This window comes from Polypterus senegalus, chromosome 14 (genome assembly GCF_016835505.1).
Source record: "Polypterus senegalus isolate Bchr_013 chromosome 14, ASM1683550v1, whole genome shotgun sequence".
Classification (NCBI taxonomy): domain Eukaryota; kingdom Metazoa; phylum Chordata; class Cladistia; order Polypteriformes; family Polypteridae; genus Polypterus; species Polypterus senegalus.
Genome location: NC_053167.1, coordinates 115,997,819 through 116,022,169, shown reverse-complemented (window position 1 = coordinate 116,022,169; position 24,351 = coordinate 115,997,819). Strand labels below are relative to the sequence as shown.

At 36.6% G+C, this 24,351-nt stretch overlaps 1 protein-coding gene across 4 annotated transcripts in view; it reads right to left on the bottom strand.

Annotated features, from left to right (window-relative positions):
- Nucleotides 1-24,351, bottom strand: part of kcnt2 (potassium channel, subfamily T, member 2) — a 368,106-nt gene that overhangs the window by 108,012 nt on the left and 235,743 nt on the right. For all 4 annotated transcript variants that reach the window (XM_039735377.1, XM_039735379.1, XM_039735378.1 and 1 more), the window contains 3 exons: nucleotides 19,289-19,423; nucleotides 7,810-7,921; nucleotides 3,585-3,686 (listed from right to left, as the gene is read on the bottom strand). In XM_039735377.1, the coding sequence (XP_039591311.1) occupies nucleotides 3,585-3,686; nucleotides 7,810-7,921; nucleotides 19,289-19,423 (349 nt within the window). The remainder of the gene's footprint in view (nucleotides 1-3,584; nucleotides 3,687-7,809; nucleotides 7,922-19,288; nucleotides 19,424-24,351) is intronic.

Genomic DNA, 24,351 nt, shown 5'->3' with positions numbered 1-24,351 from the left:
GTTGGTTCCCAGTTTGGGCCTTACACTGTTGGGATAAGTACTGATGCCTAAACAGTTCTGAACTGGATTAAGTAAATGGACAGATGGAAGCATTTCAGTCATTGAAAACCATCTATCCATCCAAGATCAAACTCTCATCTCACCCAGTTCAGGATCACAGGCGCCATTACAAAACACTAATTAATATTTTGCTTATATTGCAACTGTTAGTTGGTTTCTCGAGAATAAAAGCTTGCCAGTCTTTATGAAGTACTACTGACCCTTCTCTGTCTCGTTTCTCTTCTCAGTATTATGTGAAATTTGATGCCTACACTGCATTGTCAAAGCATCTACTCCTGCCAATCGAAAGTGGCAATAGATATTTAGTGCCTTGCGATTCAATGGGATTGAAATCTACTTTTAACTATTTCAGCACAGAATACCCAAGAGGGTGGTGACATTCCACGCAATGTTATAAAATGCTATACAATGCGCATAAAAAGTTACCAATTTGCAAGTCTTTAAACTTTATTATTATATGAAAGTAGATTTAATCTGGCTTTTTTGACAGTGATGAATAGAAAAAGACTCTTTAAGTTCAAAATGTAAACATCTCTTCAATGTGGTCTAAATTAATTACAAATGCAAAACATTAAAATAATACATTGCATAAATATTCACCCTCTTAAATATGACACACCAAAATCATCACTAGTGCAGCCTGTTGGTTTTAGAAGTGACAGAATTAGTTCATCGAAGATCACCTGTTTTTAGTCAAGGGGGTTTAGGTAAATGGGAGTAAAAATGCACCAGATCTAGAAGATGAAGCTTGTGCAGGCCCAACCTACACAATGAAGACAAATGAACATCCCAAGCAACTCAGTGAAAAGCATAAGAGGGGATGGAGATAAAAAAATCAAAACCAAATAACCCCTGAAGTTCAGTTAAATCAGTCATTAAGAAATGGAAAGAGTATAGCTCAGCTGTGATTAAAAGAGTAAGTTCAGTTATAGAGAGTAGCAAAGAAGAGAGTTAAAAGAAAACTGCTGAGTGCCATTATGAACAACGCTGCACATCCTCTCTCTGACACACTAACACTGAGGACTTTCAGCCAACAAATCATTCAGCAGAAGTGTGTCAAGAAACATTACAGCAGCTCCTGTATAGGAATAGCAATATGCCTGCATAATGCCTCACTGGGACTGGGATTGACAAGTCAGATGTTTCTTTCTTTTCTATTTTCTTCCTTTTTAGTCATTCTGGTGTGCGTTCATACTAGGGTCTGTGTGTATATATTTATTTGTTTTTCTATTAATGTATATATTTATTTATTTAAAGAGCATGTGATATATATGAGACAAATATAGTTCTATCTATCTATCTATCTATCTATCTATCTATCTATCTATCTATCTATCTATCTATCTATCTATCTATCTATCTATCCCTAGAGCATGCCATCCACAAAAACTGAGTGACTGTCAAAGAAGAACATGGATGAGGGAGACCACCAAAAGAGCTATGAGAACTGTGAAGGAGTTACAAGCTTCAGTTGCCCTGGGTACTTCACCAGTCGTAGCTTTATGGCAATGCTGGCCAAAGCCCATTTGGAACCCTAGACAGGATGGATGGATGTTGTCTCATGTTGTCCATAGCAGGTAGTTGATATTATTAGATTTCGATGACCTGTGACAAAAGGATGGATGGCGGTAACCTCCTTTGTGTCTGGAGCATGCACCCTTGCAGTAGCACAAACAGTGCACTTTTTTTTTATACCTTACTACTTGGTGTACAGAGTGTGTGCTTGTTTATTTTCATAAACAGTGCCCAACAGATAATAGCACCCATTCATCCCATTAACTTTCATAAATGGCGCCCCTCAGATGATGGTGCCAAAGGTGTCTGCCTATGACGCCTAATGAATTGACTGGCTCTGCTTTAGGGGAGATTATCAAAGAGAAATCCACTGTTAAAAACATACATGACAACTCAGCTATAGTTTGCCAGAAAGCACATGGGAGACTCTTACCTCAACTGGAAAGAAGGTGCTATAGTTTAATAAAATCAAAGTTGAGCTTTTTGTCTATCAGCCTAAACACCAGGTTTGAAAACAGCGTTTCCACCATGAAGTATGGTGGTGGCAGCATCATGCTGCGGGGATGCTTTTCTGTAGCAGGCTTGTGAGGGTAAAGGGTAAAATGAACACAGCAAAATATGAGAAAATCCTGGAGAAAAGCCTGAGGCAGCCTGCAGGAAACCTGTGCCTTGGGAGAAGATCTGTTTTCCTACAAGAAAACTACTCCAATCCTAAAGCCACAGCTACACAGAAATGTCTTTAGATCAACAATGTTAATTTTCTAGAGTGGCTAAGTCAGAGTTCAGATCTCTGAAAATTTGTGACTGGACTTGATGGTAACACTTTAGTTTAGATGCTGCGAAAATGCTGCAAAAATGCATCTACTACTTATTTTCTATCATGTAACAAGACCATAACATAAACTTCTTTGGGTCTTCATAACACTTTCAAAACATCAGTAAAGTGTTTATTTTTCTCTGCAATGAGACCTACTAACAAAACTTCACTTTGGAGTGGTCTGAGGCGGCCTAACTGAGACAAATTTCTCTTGATATTACATATTTAGTATAAGATCTGTGAATTGTTCATATTAACAAGTCTTTTTATTATCGTGTTGATATCTCACACAGCACAGATATGAACAACCGATCTACTGATTTTTTATAAGTGTCATGAAGAACAAAAGAATCCTTTGTTAAGGTCTTGTTACAGAAGAGGAAATGAGTAATACATGCATGTTTGCAGTACCTAAACTGAAGTGTTATCGACTTGACCAAGGCCATTCACTCATGGCCCCCATGCAACCTGATGGTCCAAATGTGCAAAGCTGATAGACAGACAGATCTGTGTACATACTGTAGGTGCCAAAGGTGCATCTGCTAAATTGTGACTTGCAGGCTGTAAACATTAATTTGATCAATCGTTTTCTGTTTTATATTTGTAATTAATTTAGACCACTTTGTAGAGATCTGTTTTGACGTTGACATTAAATGCACTTTCTCTGATGATCAGTTTCAAAACAGCTAAATTAAATCCATTGTGATTCAATGTTGTTTAACAAGCATGAAAACTTCCTTGGGGGTGAACTCTTTGTATAGGCACCGTAAACAACTGTGGACCCCCAGGCACTTTGCTTCTCCAGTAATGCTCTTAACTACAGTTTTTGTTTTCCTCTCTTCAATCATCAGCTGGACATATCAAATGATATTGTCAGGACGTGTGTGTTGATCAATGGTATTCATTCTCTGGATTTAATGTAATTTGTGTCATTATGTAAATAAATGTTGTACGGTTTAATAATTTACTGTTAGCTCATTATAGTGTAAATACGTGCAAGTGCCCTGAGCCTGTACTCAGTGAAGAGTGCTATGCTAAATTAATTGAGTTGAGATGAATTAAATGAATGATGTGAACAATTTTGCAATATAGAAAAAAATCTGAATTATAATCTAAGCAGAAAAAGCGATCAGGCATATAGATGTCACTTATAACATGTTTGCTAAATGTGAAAAAAAATGCAATACATTACCTGGTACAGCAATGTATCCAGCATGCTAATACTGAACACTCTTCCTGCAGCAAAGGGCAACCGGAACATAAATGCGAGATTGGAGCCTTTCTCACGTTCTTTCTGACCACAATATAAAAGAAGAAGACAGTGCAATATTAAGAACATTACTGCCATCAACTGGGACTTCAAAGAACACTTACAAAAACACTACCACAGGACAATATTTTAAAAATGTTATTTCACAATATGCCAATTTTATGAAACAGAGTGAATTTTAAAATACCCATTACTCTGACTTATAATTCTGTCAAGGACAACAAAAAAGTAATTTGTTTTTTTTAAATTGCAAGAGACTTCACATTACAACACAGATAATAAAAAAGTGTATGTTCTGTATATTGTTTTGCTGTTCTGTGTATTAGTCATAGTTTTATCATGTCGGGAACAGAAAACGCCTGCTGAATGGGGATTTTAAACCCAGGAAAATAACAGACTGGACTGCAGATGAGCATTCCCTCATGTTTTAATGCAATACTGAATGTTTCCATTTTTAAAAATGGAATTAGTATTTCTGCAAAAAAAAAAAAAAAAAGTGCTAAAAATTGACAGCATTGAAAAGTCTACGGGAAACAATACTCTTGTGGTATCAACATATCTGAGATGAAACTGAGCTTTACTGCACTGAATATTTTTATTGCATTTATTACAAACAGCTGCGGCAAATATCTAAGAATCTTATCCACTCAGAGATTGCTCTTGATTTTATAATAAAGAAATAACACTATGGTGTCTGAAAAGGAAATTAATGCTGATACAAGCATAGCATTAAGCACAAACAACTGAAGGAAAATGATACTGATTATACAAACGAAACAGATATGGTTTTGCTTAATATATCAGTGTTATTACACTTTAGAGACACTGTGACAGTTTGGTACCTTTTTGTTGAATGACAGCATTTTTATGGTGAGTAGTTTTTAAACGTTTTTAGAACAGATTATTATTTTACTGAAATATCAAAAAGCAGAACTTGCCGGTCAAATGTTACATCAAATAGATATGTGGGGGGAATCCACACATCTGCCTGTCAGCTTATACCTGTGACCGTATTTATCAAGCATCTCAGAATTAGTCCCAGGAATTGCATTAAAGGACTGACCAGGATAAGAATGTGTCCTACCCCAGAGCAGGACATGACAAGTAGTTATGAAACATCCTACGTTCACTCCCAGCGAGGATAAGGAGATCACATCTGAGAATGAATGACATCATGATTTTGCAGCACCTTGAGTCACGAAATGGCACTCAAGATGGCGTTTTTGTAGTTTAATTGAAAATCACAATGACCTTTTGTAGATTTCTGATACTAAAGATAAAGCTTCACCACAAAGATAATAATAATAATAAAAATAACATTGAAATAATAAAAGATGAAGAAGGAAAACATAAAAAGGTAGAATATTGCACTAAGCTGCATGTAATTGTTGCCTCTTCACAACAACATCAAGAATAATGTGCAAAAATATTTCAAAACCTGGAAGGATCTAATCAATAACATTATAAGCTTTTAAAGCACCGAGGAAGCAGATTCTCTCCCTATTCTCTTTTTTTTCTTCTCTATTCATCTATATTCACTCATTAATTTATCTATTTAATTATTTTTACTAGGTTTAAGTTTTATTCTGCTGCCCATGCTCTCTTTCTCGGGGGTGGGGGTTTATTTGTTTCCAATCCTATTCTTGTAAAATTGATTTATTTGTATGGAATGTTGTGTGATTTCAATAAAATCAATAAAATTAAAAAAAAAAAAGAATAATGGAGTTTGCATCCACAACCACCTTTGTGTTAGTGTCCCTAAAGTCAGACATATAATATATAATATACATATACATAAAATATATAAATCTGTAGACAACCTTGAGCGAATTCTGCTTAAATTTGGATGGGAACAATTAGAGGGTTCAGTGAGTGTCCCATTTCTGAACCAATACAATGCCTCATGAAGGTGGTGCTCAAAGTAGGGGTGGTGATTTTCAACTGCAAAGATCAGAGGGGCTTTCGTTAAGCTTGTCTGACAGACAATAAGCTTCTGATTACAATGAACCTGTCTACAGTCAAAAAGTCTCCTACAAGAAACCTATTAGACATTTAATTGTGTTTCCACATGTGTAGTGGGCACATTGTACATTTTTAAAATAAAAATATAAATAAACATAACCTGATGCAAGGGTTCTGTAGCATTAGATTGTACATTGGCATTCGAATGCACTGATCGACGAATAGTAGCATGAATGATTACGTTATCTCAGGTGTTGTGTGTGCTCTCTGTTGTTCAGTTACAATGATAGTGTAGAAGTTAATGTAAGCTTGAAAGAATTCTCAGGTACTGTATATTCATGAAAATTTTAACTGCAGAATATCCACCTAAAGTAAACGGTGTCTCACACTCCATCAATGGGACTGCAGTTAAGAGAGCTGATAATGAAAATCCCCAAGAGATGCAGATTTCAGTACTCAAAACACTTGAATCAACCCATCTGCCTAACGACACCAGTAGATGCACAGATGAGGCTGCACAGCACTCATCTTCTGACTGCACGTCTAAACGAATAACTAACGAAATGTAATATTACTGTCCAATTTAAATGCAAACATGCCAAGAGAAAATATATGCCACTTTTTAATACATTGTATAGCCATAGACAAAAATGCGTATCTAAACTCAATTGGCTGTTGTTATGTCATATAGTGATGTAACAGTTAAAATGACATAAAGATATCATAGCAGACAGAGGCACTATTAAAACTGTGGTAGTCTATATCTGTGAATTTGTGTTTCTGTTCAGTCATAGCGCTCTTTATAATGTGTAAGTTACTTATTAAGCTTCAGTTACCTTGAGCTACTGAGCTCCTGAATGAATAACATCAATTTAAGCGTTTTATTTTCTCTCAGCATTAACTCTTTTGCTCCGTATTTTTTACACTTTCCCTGAAACCCCAACAGTGGTTTAAAATGCAAGAACTTGAGGGCACATGTTTTAGCACACAGCCCTGTGGGAGTAGCCTTTGCAGCACATGATTTTGCCGCTATGCACAACAAATATTTTAATGGGTTGTTCCCTATGATGTGTATTCTCGCCTGGCCCCATGAGACTACCTGTGTGTTGATACTGTGATATCGCTTATGATTGACATATGCCTGCTCACCCACACTTGAGACAATGACCTTTACGTGTGTGTTGTCAATCCCATCAACAACTCTAGGAAAGCCAATAATTTGCATGAATAAACCTTGTTTATGTAGAGTTGTGGGAAAATGAATACATCTTTGTATTATCTAATGTGTTGTAAGATCATTCAAAGTTTGGTTTAAAATTTGAGAAATGTGACATACTCAAATCATCACTATTGCATAGGTACAATTTACAAATGGGCAAAAAAGACATAATGTTACCAACACATTCATATATTCTTCTCATAGATAGAGCAAATATGTAAACGTATTACAAATATTATTCCCTCTCTGTCAAATCAATATCTTTTAGCAAGTTCATCACTGTCAGGTATTTCCAAACATGCCCCCTTTACCAGAATGTGTGGCACACAAATTGCCTGAGCACCATCTTCTGGCAGCTCCTAGTTAGTTAGGACAGCTCACAAGCTCTCCTAAATTCTGGTGAAGTTATCAGTAGTTTCCTAAATAAGGAAAATTGAGAAAATGCTTTTACTCCTAAACGTAGGACCAAACTTGCATCACTCTGAGATTTTTGAGAAAGTTAGGACCATTATCCTTCTCTAAAACTAAATAAAATTTTTCCACTTCAGGGTTGCGGGTTGGCCGGAGCTCCCTGGCATCTGATGCAAAGCCTAATCTTTCCCAAATCAGGGTGCCAGTCTATCAGAGAGAACATTAACATACCATACACAATCACACTAGGCAAGTTGTGAATGGCCATTGAAATCTCTAGGACGTGGAAGGAAGGCTGAAAAAAGCTCAGGAAAGAAATCTTCACAGATGATAGGCAGGCACAGATTTTGAATCAGATCTCCTGGAGCTTTGAGTTGGCACTTCTAACTACATTCATTTTTGCTTTTTTCTCTTTAGCATTTTACTTTCTCTGTTCTGACTTTTCTATGTAAATCCCTTATTCACCGAACACAATATTTTACATTTTTTACATATCAACACAAAATTCTAGGTAATGAACTCTGCAGTAAGACATCTTTTGTAAAGGATTCTTACCTTTTCTAATTTTGACAGGGACAGAGAGTAGCAGTCTTTGGCTCTAAACTGCATGAACCTCATGTTTGCAGGATGTGTCAGTTCAGTAATTATACTGAGAAATGAGAACAACCTAAAATATAGAGAAAAACAAAATAATACAATACAATACAGTTTATTTTTGTATAGCCCAAAATCACACAAGACGTGCTGCAATGGGCTTTAACAGGCCCTGCCTTTTGATAGCCCCCCAGCCTTGACTTTCCAAGAAGACAAGAGAAAACTCCCAAAAAAAATCCTTGTAGGGAAAAAATGGAAGAACCCTCGGGAAAGGCCATTCAAAGAGAGACCCTTTTCCAGGTAGGTTGGATGTCAAAAAGAAGGGGGTATATACAACACAATACACAGAAGAGGACAGAAGTAATCCTCAATACAATATAATAGTGCAACAGAAATATTACAAGTACAGAGCAGAATTCAATAGTAGATGATATCATATAATACGATAATAAAAATGAGCACTACAGAAACAGGTACACATCTAGTGTACATTCTAGCAGAGAGATTATGACTCCAACTATGCTTGTTTTACAACTGTAAATGTACAAATTGTTAGAGGATTTTACACAGGATAGGATACCAGTCCACAGCAGTGCACTCTCATGCACATGCCAATGCCAGGCAAGAAGATCATGCAAGTGCCTCCCAGAGAGTGCCCAGGGGAGATTTCAGACCAAGGTCCCTAAAGCTGTGAGGGATACTGGCCACCATGAGCCACCAGTATGCTGTGATGGGTTGCACCACTGAGCCACTAAAAGTTTATGCAATTTTTATTATTTATAGACAGAGGGTTATAGTGTAAATAGTGTGTACACTTACCTGGAAGGGGTTGTATTGAAAAGTATTTCATTTAGGAAGTAAAAATATTAGGTTTGAATACACAGCGGGAGATCTGAAATTGAAAGTATACCTTATGAGAAGGATTTAGGAGCTGTAGTGGACTTGACACTATCAACTGGCAGACAGAGTTTTCAAGCCATTAAGAAGGCAACAGAATGTCTGGTTATATAGCACCCTGTTAAGTGGAGTACAAGTCCAAGGAGGTTCTGCTCAAACTTTATAACACACTGAAGAGGCCTCATCTGGAGTCCTGTGTGCAGTTTTGGCCTTCAGGCTACAAAAAGGACACAACGGCGCTAGAAAAGGTCCAGGGTAGAACGACTAGGCTGAAACCAGGGGATGAGTTGTAAGGAAAGATTAAAAGAGCTGAGCCTTTACAGTTTAAGCAAAAGAAGATTAAGAGGAGACATGAGTGAAGTGTTTAAAATTATGAAGGGAATTAGTCCAGAGGATCAAGACTGTGACTTTAAAATAAGTTCATCAAAAGCATGGAGACACAGTTGGAAACTTGTGAAGGGTAAATTTCACACAAACATTAGGAAGTTTTTTTCACACAGAGAACCACAGACACTTGGAATAAGCTACCAAGTATTGTGGTAGAGATTAAGATGTTAGAGACATTCAAAACCAGATGATGTTTTTTTAGATGAATTAAGTGGATAGGACTGGTGTGCTTTGTTGGACAGAATGGCCTGTTCTCGACCAGATTCTTCTAATGTTCTAATTTCCAAACCATCAGCTGTAGTAGAGGTTTTGAACTGATCAGGTGTTTTTTTTGCTGTTCAGTCTATTTTTAATTCTTTGAAAGAATGATTTCCTACAATTGTAATAACATTTTGGGAGCATTAAAATCTTGTATTTTTTTCTTTTCCTTTTTTGTGTTTCATTACAAACGTTGACTGCATTTCTAAAGACATGCACAACACTGCTTTTTGACTGTTACTTAATATAATAAAGGACAGATATTTCTTTTTTCTCTCTCTCACATTCTCTCACTCGTGCTCAGTTACAAACTACAAGACACCCAGTGTTTGATCCATGCTGGGGTCCAAGGCACAAGGCATCACAGTGGTCTAAGATGTTAAATTAAAACCAAAATACATATCTACTGTTACGTTTACACCATAATACACTTTTTTTTTCTTTCTTGCTAAGATTTAAAATTGAATCATGAGATTGGCCTGTAGTCCTGGATGAATGAAGACACCAAAGTCCTAGAAGCAGGGGAAAAAAAGTAAGTCCTCCCAGAGTTGAGTGTGTTGGGTTATTTACAGTTAGCTGTGGATATTGCTCAATGTGAAACACACTAGGAGTTTGTTTAGTCTGCACATCCTATACTTTTCTTACAATCATTGGTTCAGCATTAAAATGACTATTAATTAAAATGGCATTCCTGCCACACAGATTTAACAAGTATTTCATACCCTGCTGAAAAGGTATTCTTGAAACTCTGCTGAAAAGGTATTCTTGAAACTCAACTGAAAAAAAATGAGGCAACACTTTACACCGTCCTTATTGTTACATTGATTTTACAAAAAATTTACCTGCCTACCTACAGTGCAGTTGCCCATTATTACAGTTTAGTGCTGTACTGGGTTTGTTGATGTATAGGGTAATGTATGGAATACAAATAACAACAAAGTACTTCCCTATATTGTCACAATGTAGCTAGGCAAGTAATCGTGATGTACCATTATAGTAAAATGAGACACTTAATGTAAACTGTTGGCAAAAACAATTAATGCCTGTTTGTCAGGAAGCATATTGAAAATCATTCTTTATCTCTTGTATGAAGGCCTTCCTCATAAACATGCTAACTCAGCTGATTGCCCAACATTACTGTAACTCATGAAGCATCCTAGCCTGCGTACGTATGGGCGGTGATGCTGAGGGGAGTCCACACTAGTATGTTTTCATTTAAAAATGCTATTTTTGTAATGATTGACACATACAGGAATGATAAAAAAGTGTGAGGCATCCATAACAGAGCTAGAAAGTAGGCCAGACTCCCTAACTAGCCTGCCCAGATAAGGTTCACTTGTAGGCAGCTTGACTGTCTACTCTGACAGCTGGCTTTGGCCTACACTGGGCTAAATGGGGCTTTGGCTTGAAAAGTGCTCAAATAATGGTAAATTCCTAAGGAAATATTCATAATGCCCCACAAGGGAGAGGATTACTGTCAAATCCTGGCTTGTGTAAGACTGGGCAAAATAAAACTATTTAAAAGCAATGGAAAATAACAAAATAAAAAATGTAATTAGGAAAAAGTATTTGCCTGAAAAACAATCAACAGTAACCGGGTCCCAGTGCAAAATCTAAAGACAGGTAAAATTTGAAATAAGAGCAATACTTTCAATACAAAAATCTCTTCCACCAAAGCAAATTTAAATGAACTGCAAGGAATTTACTTTCACAGTCTGACTGTATAGGGTAGGGGCCGTTCTTTAGCAGTGAGATAATGGTGGCTCATAGAGAGCCACTTACAATACATAAGGAACATCAGTGAACAAGATTACCGACATAAGAACTAAATAATAACAAAATGAAAATGCCTAAGAATAAATGATGAGACAAATAATATAAAAATAACACTATTAACATGAACAATAGTAATTAATGAATGACAAATGAACAAATAAGACACAAAATGAAATTTAAATGTAAGCCGGGGGAGCAATTTCATGACATGAATAACCTCCGTGACAAACAAGGCAACCTGAATAATTATGAAGGAGCGACATTTGGAAACAAAACCTAACATAACATACGAGCACAGTAGCATACAACATGTTATTATAACATAATACAATATATAACTACTATAACACACTGTTATTATAACATAGTATATAATAATAATAATAATACAGTTTATTTATTTGTAGGCACCTTTCTAAACACTCAAGGACACCGAACAACAGATAAAACACATTATAAACAAAACTAAATTATAAAATTATAAAATATAATATAAAATATAATTATAAAATAAAATTATAAAAAAACTAAAAATTACAAAAATTAAAATTAAAATTGGGCAAAGCAATTATAATCAATGAGAAAGAGCAGTCTTAAACAGATGAGTTTTAGGTTTAATTTGAAAAATGAGTATTGATGCTCTATGTAAGAAAGGTCAGAGCAGACTATACTTTCTGAGAAGGTTGGCATCCTTCAACATCTGCAGTAAGATGCTGCAGATGTTCTACCAGACGGTTGTGGCGAGTGCCTTCTTCTACGTGGTGGTGTGCTGGGGAGGCAGCATAAAGATGAAAGACGCCTCACGCCTGGACAAACTTGTTAAGAAGGCAGGCTCCATTGTAGGATTAAAGTTGGACAGTTTAACATCTGTGGCAGAGCGACGGGCACTAAGCAAACTCCTGTCAATCATGAAGAATCCACTGCATCCACTGAACAGTATCATTTCCAGACAGAGGAGTAGCTTCAGTGACAGACTTTTGTCACTGTCCTGCTCCACTGACAGACTGAGGAGATCGTTCCTCCCCCACACTATGCGACTCTTCAATTCCACCCGGGGGAGTAAATGCTAACATTAATTTTATTTTAATTTTTTTCATTTTTATTACTATTTAATTTAATATTGTTTCTTTGTATCAGTATACTGCTGCTGGATTATGTGAATTTCCCCTTGGGATTAATAAAGTATCTATCTATCTATCTATCTATCGAATTAATATTTCTAAGTTCGGATGATAATGAGTTCCAACTGAATGCTCTGCTCTGCATGGTGGTAAGACGGACGAAGGGGACAGTCAAGTGGATGGAGGAAGAAGACCTAAGGGTACGGGAGGGCATGGCAACGTGGAGGAGGTCAGACAGATATGGAGGGGCAAGGTTGTGGATAGCCTTAAATGTTAACACGAGAATTTTGAAGTCAATATGGAACTTAACCAGGAGCCAATGAAGCTGCTGCAAGACGGGAGTGATTTGGTGAATAGAGGGGGATCTAGTAATGATGTAACATGTACAGTAGTATTCTGAAACAAGCTTAACATAATTTTCTATCAGAGGGTCCAGTGACATTGGGAAGGGTGGGCTTCAGAGGTTCTATTGTGATCTATTGTGCTATGCCCTTGATTTGTTCATCCTCTTATTTTTTTATCACCCAAAATTAAATGTAGATCATTTAACTTGAAATTTCAGTGTTCAATGTTATCTACACATTTTCATGTGTTCAAATCCCAAGGAATAACAATCCCCCCCCCACCCTTTGCTCCTCGATGTTACATGTATATGTCAGTATGCCAATGGGCTCGAAGGTCCAGGGGAGACCCCTCACCCCGCTCCTCAGTGGTAAAGACCCTGATACAATTGAAATGTAGAAACATCCCTGACCATGCCCATCCTGGGTGGGGAAGCACTTCGCTTTGGATAGAGTACCAGTCGACCATGGACATAAACAACAAAACCTACAATAATAAACACATTAATATAAAAACATGTTAAACATAGGCGGAACCAAATATCTCTATTTTCAAAATTTCGTTTAAGTTAATATATTTATAAAACTTGGCTATACCAAAGCAATATCAGTACAGTTAAGATCTATTTCATTTTAAATTAGTTTTCTCTTCTCAAATATTGAAGTACGTGTTTACATTCTTTTGACAGACTGCATCAGTTTAAGTCCGTATTTGTTCAGCAATTCAAGGAATACTTTTCCTCCTGGTTTTTCAATAATATTGTAGGTGATCTTTTATGCACTCATAAGCATACCAAAGATGACTTCAGCAAACATTGTCTGTTTAACTGATCCCTTTCTGGAGTTCTTCTTACAGAGTACTATTGCTGCAATGCAACACTGACATCTACAGACCATAGAAGGTTATGCTTGGACTTCTGCTTCAGCTTTTTCCTGCATTTGCTGCTGTTAATATGGTCTTGTAAAAAATGTGTTGTACTTTCAGCTAAAAAACTACCATTTCTAGGGCCCTTAGCCAGTCTTCTGGCCTGCAAAAGTTTCAACTTCTAAAATAAGTGCGCATAAAGTTTTAAAGATAGTGCTCGCTATTGACAGGCTCAATTAAAAGTAACAATGGTTTATCTTATGTAGAATAAAAACAGTAAGCAGTGCACAATGTAACATGACACTTCCAGCTGATAACACTACTGAATTCACCCAAATATACAGTTGGCAATGCGCAAATCATCACTGACACCTTACCTTGTTATTTTGGACTTTTCTTCACTGAATTATTAAAATTATTAACATGTGTCTTCAGGTTTAAGTTGATATTTGGGGTGGAGTGGTGGCTGTGAGGCTAAGGATCTGCGTTGGTATCCTGAAGGTTGCCGGTTCAAATCCCCGTCACTGCCAAAAGAGATCCTACTCTGCTGGGCCCTTGAGCTAGGCCCTTAACTTTCAATTGCTCCAGGGGTGCTGTACAATGGCTGACCCTAAGGGGTATGCGAAAACTAATAAATTCCTAGTACGAGAAATTGTATAGGGTGAAATATTTTGTTATAATTCCTAATGCTTTGTGACATAAATCATGAAGTGAAACCAATAATAAAAAAAAAAAACCCTTGTGGACAAATAAATTATAATCTAATTTAAACTAAAAAAAAATATTGTGATTATGATGTTATGATATTTGGTGGACTCCCAAATGGCATTAAAGCGCACAGAGATAAGTTAAGATCATCTTTCAAAGCTAAGAAATGCAATGTCAGAAAACAAATAAAATATTTTTTTCCAATCTTTTCTTGGCAGAGGCCAAGTATACTGTACCTTAAAGGATAACTTTGGTATTTTTTAGGTCAAAGTTATTTCTTCATGATCAAGGCACATGTCAATTTGCCACATGAAATTGTGTTCTAATGTGAAATATTTTTTATACATTTTAACAAATACCTAGCCTGCTCTTTGCTTTAAAATGGAGATGAAGGGTACTGGGGTCTTTTTGTAGCTTATGGCAGGCTTGCATTTTAGAAAAACACTGGAAAAATGTGGACGAGACCAGACTGTTCAGCTTAATAAAGCTTGCCAGTCCTATCAACTTAATTCTTCTGAAATAACATCACGTCGAGTTTTGAAAGTCCCTAAAGTCCTACTGTCTACCACACTACTTGGTAGTTTATTCCATGTGTTTGTGGTTCTCTGTGTAAAGAGAACCTCCCTAATGTTTGTGTGTAATTTATCCTTAAATTTCAATAATGGTGACTGTTTTTGTCTATGGTGACTCTTCCTATGAAGTCAGTAGACAGATTGGGAAAGCATGGGGGTCATGAGGTCACTTGAAAGGGGTGTGTGGTGCTCCTCATATCTATGCAAAAGGATGAAGGTCCAAGTCTTTAGTGTCCTGGTGCTTCCTATTTTACTATAAGGTTTCGAGACATCGACACAATCCAGTGACCTGAGACGAAGACTGGACTCCTTTGGTACTGTGTCTCTCCGGAAAATCCTTGGGTACCGTTGGTTTGACTTTGTGTCGAATGAGCAGTTGCTCATGGAGTCCCGAATAAGGCACGTTACCTGCATTGTGAGGGAGTGTCAGTTACGGCACTACGGCCATGTGGCACGTTTCCCCGAGGATGATCCAGCTCGTCAGATCCTCACTGTTGGAGACCTGAGTGGCTGGATCAGGCCAAGAACACGTAACACCTGGCTGTGGCAGATGGAAGGTCATTTTCAGAGGGTGGGACTGAACCGTGTGTCTGCCTGTGGGGTTGCCAACCAGGATCCCGAGTTGTTTCATTGTGTAGTGGGTACGGCAATGTGCCATACCAGTGCATGCCCCCCAACTTCACTTGACTTTACTTGATTGGTACACATGCAATTAAAAAAAGAACATGAAAGAAAAATCAGGTTGCACATATGCACACATGCAGACCCGCAACCAGACTAGCACATGCTAAAGATGAAATATTTTTCATCATTTTCCGACAAAATTAAAATTGAGCATATAATAATTAAAAACAATTAAAATTCTTTACATTTATATAGCGCTTTTGTCACTACTCATAGTCACTACTTTTCATAGTGAATGGGGAGCCACTTTAACCACCACTAATGTGTAGCGTCCACCTGGATGATGCAACTGCAGCCATTTCTGTGCCAGTACACTCACCACACAATAAGCGATGATGGAAAAGAGGAAAAAAATGATAAAAAACATTAAATCAGGTTTGGCAAAATATTTAAGTTAAAAGAATACTCCACCCAAAAATGATATTTTTTATTATATGTTACTTACCTCATGCAGATTGTAGTGATGGCCAAGAAAAATTCTCATGTTTTCATGAGATAACATTTCTAACAGAGCAGGTACCCAACACTAGACAACAGCAAATAATATCAAAAATGAACCGAGTTTAGAAATGCAATATGTGTGAAGGGGCTTTCTGTTCGTGAACTACTTTCATTTTCCATGGGTAATTATTTAACAATACTTTAGCAAACAAAAATGCATGTGTCATGCACATTTTGACAATTGGACTGAATGACTTGACAAGTGTATTATGCAACATGAATAACAGAAGATTTTTTTTAATGGATGTTTTGTATGATGTTTGCTGTTGTGCAGCACTAATCATCATAGGCTCCTGTTATTTCAGAAACGTTATCTCAATTCTCTACGTAAATCTATATATATAAAAGTCAATGTGTGTATGTATGTATGTTCCAGCATCATGTCCGAATGGTTGGAGCGATTTTTATGAAATTTGGTACACATGTTTCTCAATGGTCAACTAAAAATACTGTAGGGTGAAATCAGCCCTAACTCTCCCCCTTCTGGGTAGGGTGGGGGGTGAACTTATGGTCTTGTATGCATGTTATCATTCAGTTGACACTCGGAAGGACCACCAGAGGACGAACTGGAGGTGACTGCCAGCATTCTCTATGTTTGAGGGCCACCGCGCCCCTGTTGTTTTTGAAATTAAACAGAGTTCAAAGCGTGCAAGTCTGTGTGTCTGTCCGGCCCGGAAGTGAGATGTAGAGTCAGGATAAGGGCTCCAGCTCCGAGAATACGCAAGTGAGGCCTGCACACCAGCAAAAGGAAACCTCCTAAGAAAGACAGTTGCTTAGCTGCTAATGCACAAACAATGCGAGCATGTCAGCAACACGAATCCTCATAACAGAGAGATGCCAGAGTAGTTCTGACGATTTCAATACTTTCTAGGATCCCGTGCTGTTATACAGTTAGTATATAGCAGGCAACTGCCAGCATTCATTATGTTTAAACAGCACCATGCCCCTGTTGCTTTTCAAATTAAATAGACTGGGCCGGCTCCGAGCATCAACTGGATGATAACATACATACAACACTGCAAGACAAGGACTTTAGTGAGTCTTTATTGTTTGTTAATTTATTTTTATTTTTAAAGTTGTGTTTTTTTAATTATGTTTTTCTCAAATACTTTATTTTCCTCCTGGGCAACACTGGGTATTTCAGCTAGTATGAGATAAAAAAAGATTCTCAGCCATCACTATAAATGATATGGGGTAAGTAAGATGTAAAAATATAATTTTGAAACTTTTTGAGAAAAGTGTATTACTTATTTCACAAAACAGCACCATCTGGTGGAACATGCCCCACTTGTCCCTAACACGAGGATGCAACTGCTTAGCTATTAGCTAACCAAATGAGCTTAATGGACTGAATAATTTCCTTAAATTAGGTATTAAGAGGTATTTTGAAACAAAGCCTCTAAAGTGGGGCTATTGTTGTTTTATAGACAGTTTCCACCTCTAATGTAATGTAAATATGATGGGGTTAAGACAACAGTATTTACTCAATAAAAATGTGTCCTTTAACATGCTCTTCAAAGAAAATCAGCCAATGATAATGAATTTCAGGTTGAAAAGATACTTTGGTGAAACCACTTTTTTCCTCCCTCTCAAACGTACACAGCTTTTAATGTTTTAATTTATACATAGACAACGTTTTCGCATCCTATGAACAATTACACTCCAAATTTAATCTTCCAGCAACACATTTCTTTCGCTACCTCCAAATTAGAAACTTTGTTAAACAAAACCTGCTCGACTTTTCTCACCTACCACCTAATTCTACTCCATAAAAAATATCGATCTGTCTTGAGGACTCAAACAGCATTTCCCTAACATATAAAAACAAGTCCCTCCCTTTCAAAGATCCCAGAGTACATTGGGAAAAGGATCGCTCACTCATCATTTTGGAAAAAGAATAGAAGGTAGCAATGCACAGAATTCACTTGAACTCCATATGTACAATGCATACATTTATTTAACTTATAATCATTTATCGAGCACATCTGTCTCATTTAAAATTGTCCAAAATGTTTCCAGGGTCAAGATCCAACCTGTGAACGTTGCAATCAAGTTCCATCCTCATTGGGTTATATATTTTGGGCCTGCGCCAATATCATTTTGGATCAAAATATTTAAATGCCTTTCAGACAGCCTTGGTGGACTTTCAGATGGACTTGAAGCGGAGAAGAACAAACTGTAATTGCCTTTACTTCACTATTAGCACGTAGACTTGTCTTGCTCAACTGGAAGAATCCTAACTCACTTTCTTTTCAGCCATTGGGTAACCAATGTTATATACTACTTGAAATTGGAAAAAATTAAATACACACATAGAGAAACTGTGCAAAACTTTTTTAAAACCTGGCAGTAAATTACTAATATTTTAGAATAAGCTTTTAAATAGAAAAAGCAGATTCTTTTCCCCTTTTTATTCTATTTATTTACTTACTTATCTTTTCTACTATTAAAGTTTCACTGTGTGGCCTAGCTCTCTTTTTCATGGGTGGGGGTTGACTTGATTTGAACCTAGTTTTGTAAAATTTGACTTGCTTGTATGGAATGTTGTTTGATTTTAATAAATTCGATAAAATGTAAAAAAAATCTGAATCTGTTATTTTTTTAGTAAATAATGAAAATGGGTTTCACAGATCCAAGGACAATACAAGGGTTCAATTAGGTAAACAGTCAATGCAATGTATTTACAGTATGTAATAAACTTTCTCACACTGGGAAAAATCTAAAATGATTAACTGACTGCAGAAATTTAAAAGCACATTATGTGAAAACAGACACTGTTAATACACTAACAATTACAGAGTCTGGTGCATTGATTTAGGCCATTCACCAAGAGCACTGGGCTGGAAACCACACAGCTGCTTGCACCTTCGAGTTCTGTCATGAGTGTAGTAGACAGAGCTGTTAATTAGGCATAAAATGGAAAGGTGATCTTATTAGTAAAAATGGGAAATTATATGGTCTAAAAGAGCAGCTGAACTAATTAAAGTTTTACTTACTTTTCTGTGTTGAAATATGTATTATGGCAACCGTAGGAAAATAAGATGGAGCAAGAATTCACAAAGACGGGGTAAACCATGTACTCCAACTTCTTACAAATATTTAACAAAGAAATAATATTAATTCTCTTCTAAATATTTAAAGCCAAGCATTTTTCTATTACCTGCAAGTCTTCTTTCATATTATTAATTAACTTTATTCTCTGCTAATCCATCAGGCCAACTGAAATAACAATGACATTCATAAAACAGACACATACTGTACACACATACTAGACAATAATTAAACTGACAAGAAAACTTTAAATTACATTCAGACCAAAGGCACTCTTACCGGAATAGTGTCTGTACATTCACAATTGTTTTTGCGTCTGCCATGTAGTCTTCTTCTGCACTCATGGTGCTCTCCTTATCCACAACAACCATATTGGCAGCAAAGGAAATTCCACATCGAAGCAAATCATCTAAACTTTCATCCGAAAATAAAAAAGGACAAATTATAAAGGATAAAAAGTAGTAATGCACAAAAATGCTAATACATTAAATATGCGTATCTTATCTTCTTACAAAAACAAAAGATGTACTATTGTCTACCACTAATTGGAGATTAAGAAGCAACCATAAAATTAAGGGTGTTACAAAACAAGCTGGTACAAATTAAAATTTCAGAACTGCACAAAGTAGCCAATCTTAGTATCAAATTTCATAAACAAGACTTTCATAGGATTCCAAGTCACATTGACGCTCATTCTGTCACACGGCCATGGGGTCAATTTAGAGCTACACCTTTGGGATGTAAGACAAAAATAACGAATACCTTAAACCTACCGAAACAAGAGGAGAATGTGAAAACTGCTGTTGGGAACTTAGTTATGGAATCTTTAGATAAATTTGGCCTCCTTGATTATGTTAAACTAGTAACACTCAGACATCATGTCCTTGAAGAAAGGTGCTTCATGTAGAACACAGCATCCCAAGTCACTCTGCCGAGATTGCTGCAATGTCCTTCATTGCCATCTACTGTCGCTGTGGCTCATTTCTTGACAGACATGCTTACAAGGCCATTCTTGTCTTGTCAGACTTGTCACGTGACTAGCACTCGCTGTGTGAAGGACCTGAAGCCCAATAACGTGGGGGAGGAAACCTAGCCCTCCAAGTCTTTGGTCATGTATGACTTTCTGTTCTAATCAATATTTAATGATTATGACTTTCGATCAGAGTTTATGACTGCCATCAACCTGTGCAATGTGTTCAATGTCAGTGGAGGTTTCCACAGTTCTTTACCTGTCAGCAGTGCCTCGTGCCAGAGCACCTTTTGTTTTTCTGTCAGCTATGGCACATGACTATGCCACTGCTTGTTATGAGATGATGTAAAAGTCTAATTTCGTGGCCGAGGTAGCCCACATGAGCAATTCAGAGGAATTTTTTGTTATCATCAGCTTGTTTAAGTTTTTTTTATTCTTTTTCTGAGTTTTCTTTGGGTTTTAATCAAAGGTTCTACTTGTAGATTGTGATTTTGAAGCCCAAGGAATCTAATTCTGACATTTGTTTTTTGGTTTTAGATTACATTTCTCAATGTTAAAAATATATTAATATTCTTTTGTGACCTTATTTTGTTTTCCCTTGAGGCTTTTATGTTAACCATTGCTATTCCATTGTTAGGCAAGGTCAACCAGATAAACACCACCGGATTAAAGGTATAAAAGGTCAGCATCGTAAACTTCCTGGTTATCCGAGATTGCAAACACCATTTACAAAGACTTGTCATTGAGTTTTTTCTTTACTTGCTTTTCTTGATAACGATTCTCTGTGGGTGTTTTTTTGACTAAGCAGGATTCCTGTTTGAGTTTAGATATCTTGGTTTATTGAATGTTTGGTATTAAATCTGGCCTGTCTTTACCTTTGGGTGTCATATCATTGTTGGCGTATTTTCAGATGCAGGTGCCACTATTTTATTTTGAATTTTATATCCTAGTTGTTTGTGGTTGTGATGGTTGCTCTCGAACATGCAACAGAACATCAACATTAGAAAAGACATTATTAGTTTCCATGATGTTGTCGTGTATTTCCTATTTAAGATGGAGGCATGTAGCTTTCAGTATCAAGCTTTTGGATAGTAAAATAAAATGCAAAAGAACTTTGCTTGAAACAGTAATATTTAGTGAATCCTTTTCCTAGTTATGTTTTCATCTCACGTCTTGCGTTCTGACTAAAATTTTTGATACTCCTGATATTCTGATATTTTGGATACTGACATATCCTGCAAGTGCTTTTGAGCATTTTCTATTGCCTTTTCAGTCTTATCACCTCCAGGTCAATTCATCTCAAAAAGAATTATTAAAGGGATTATTGAGGAAAAGATTGAGCAATACATGGCAAAAACTTGAGTCTTACTGGACAATCATGATGGGTTCAGAAAAGTAAGGTCATGTTTTACTAACATGTTGGAATTCAATGAAGAACCAAAGGATATGATCAAAGTGCAGTATATGATATTATTTATCTTGACTTTCAGAAAGTATTTAATAAGGTGCCACATGACAGGTTGGGCATCAAATTAAAATAAGTGGGGGTTCAGATGGTGGTGTATACATAGGTGCAAAATTGGCTCAGACACAAGAAGCAGAGGTTTATGGTGTGAGAACCCCCATTGGAATTGGCTGATGTTAAGAGTGGTGCCCCACAGGGATCAGTGCTAGGCTTGCTGCTATTTTGAATAGATATAAATGATTTGGACAGGAATATAAGTAACAAGCTGGTTAAGTTTGTAGATGATACCAAGCTAGGTGGATTCACGGATAATCTGGAACTCATTGAATCATTACAGAGGGACTTGGATAGCACACAGGCTTGGGATGATTTGTAGCAGATGAAATTTAATGTAAGTAAATGTAAAGTATCACATGTAGGAAGTGAAATTGTTAGATTTGAATACACAATTGAAAGGTCCTAAAATAGAAAGTACAGCTTATGAGAAGGGTTTAGAAGTCATAGTGGACTCAACACTATCAACCTCCAGACAGTGTTCAGAAGGTATGGAGTACAAGTCCAAGGAGGTTATAATGAACCTTTATAACGTACTGGTTAGACCACATCAGGAATACTGTGTACAGCATTAATCTACAGGCTACAAAAAGGACATAGCGGCACTAGAAAAAATCCAGAAAAGAGTGATGAGGCTGATTCTAGAGCTACAGGGCATGTGTTATGAGGAAATATTAAAAGCAAAAGGAGATTAAGAAGGAAAGATGATTGAAGTGTTTAAAATTGTGTAGGGAATTAGTACAGTGGATTGACACTGTTACTTTACAATGGGTTCATCAAGAACATGGGGACACAGCTGCAAATTTGTTAAGGTTAAATTTCACACAAAAATTAGGAAGTTTTTCTTCACACAAACAACCATAGACACTTGGAATAAGCTACCAAGTAGTGTGGTAGATAGTAGGACTTTAGGGACTTTCAAAACTCGAATTCATGTTATTTTGGAAGAATCAAGTGGATAGGACTAGTAAGCTTTTTTGGGTTGAATCGCTTGTCCTCATCTAGATTGTTCTAATATTCTAAAAAGGAAACATGACAAGTACTGAAACTTATTTAATCATAGTGAAAAATATTTAAGGAGAGAAGTAGGCTTAACACACTTTACTTTTATGACTCACAACTTGTTTATAAAGATCCAAATGTACAGTGATATTGGAAATTATTCATGAGATTCTGTCTTCCAGCATACTTTGCATGTTGAATATTATATGGACAAGTTTAAGTGTGCTGAATGGTAGTAATAACAGCCTAACTTGTTAATACTAACCACCAAAAATCTCATGTAGCACTTCCTCATCACTTGTTTCATATTTTTACCATTTTACTTTATAAATGTAGAGTTATCAAAGATGGTAAACAGTATATGATCTGAAACTGCAAAGCCCAACAGTTACAAAATACCACATTGCTACTGAATGCATTATACGTATGCTTTATCTGTATATATTCAAATACAGAATTCAAAGTGCCAACTTTAAGAAGCAAGATTAATATTCAATGCCTTAACTGTAAAATATTAATCACTATGCATTAAAAATGCACCACAGGATGAGATTCAATGCAATTGAAATGCTGTTTTGGCATAAATATTAGGGTAAATACAGCAACCTTAAGTCTTGTCATTGTGTTATTATCATTGTTATTGATAGCAAAATAGCGTGACATGTCCTGTTTGGGAAATGAACAAAATCTGTTGTCATCAAAATTATAAATGCAGAAGAAGGCAAAGCAATGTGTTGCTATAGAGACCACAGTCAAGGAAACTCTCAAGGCAATATGCTAATTGCTTAGCTCTACTGTATTAAACCAAAGTGGTGAGTGCATTTGCTTTCAATCATTTGGTAGGGAAGCATAATAAAAGTTCTGATGACACTTATGTAACAATGATACATATATCTAACTCTATGTTGTTGTTCTAAAAATTTACTTTTAAAGCTTAAAAAAGATATTATATTTCAAGTAGATTATAGCCTGTCATAGTAAGACCGGGAAAAAGGCAGAGAAAATGAAAGAAGACTTCTGAAATGTACATAATCATTTATTTCAATTTTTCATTTAATAAAAACAGTATGTCAAAATTGTTGCATCAAAATATCAAGGGAGAAGGCTTGTATTATCTCTTCAGGGTTCGCAGTAGCTTCTTTCACTCTGCACGGCTCTTTCAGTGTTATCTTTCATATTGCACTGCTTTGCGCATTAATTGTGACTGTCACCAACACACTTGTAGCCTTTCACCGTGCTTTCATAGAAATAGTTCTCGCTGAAGGCTATTGCTATGAAATGGAAGGAGAATGACATTCTGGACTGCAGAAGTATCGACAAGTTTCTTCGTTTCCTGTAACAAAACTTGAAGTAGTTTTCAAGAAACTGGGAGTATGTTTTATGCCAGTGACCTTACATCAGAATATTTTTACAGATATTAACACATCTGATATGATTTGTGACACTTTTGGCTTACGTGGCAAAATGAGCAAAGTTCATTGTTTATTCAATGGTGTGATTGTTTCTTTTTACAGCTAAATATTTCTAAGACAAAGGATATGGGCATAGATTTTAGGTTCTCCCCTATTCCCACTCTCTCAATAACAAATGGGGAGACTGTGGGCACCATGGAGTAGCACACATATCTAGGGTAGGAAGAGGAGGAGGAAGAGAAGGTTGAGAGCATGCACTGATTACAGCGTGCTGCCACATACTCCATACGATGGACCACCTGGATTGAGATTTGAGCGCAACCATGCAACGGGTGACACCTCAGCACCACACTGAAGAGTGAGAGGTTTTTTACAGTGGCTGGAGTGCCAATCCCGCCACCAACCCCCAGGTTTTCCCTGCAAGGGCTGCGTGTTATAC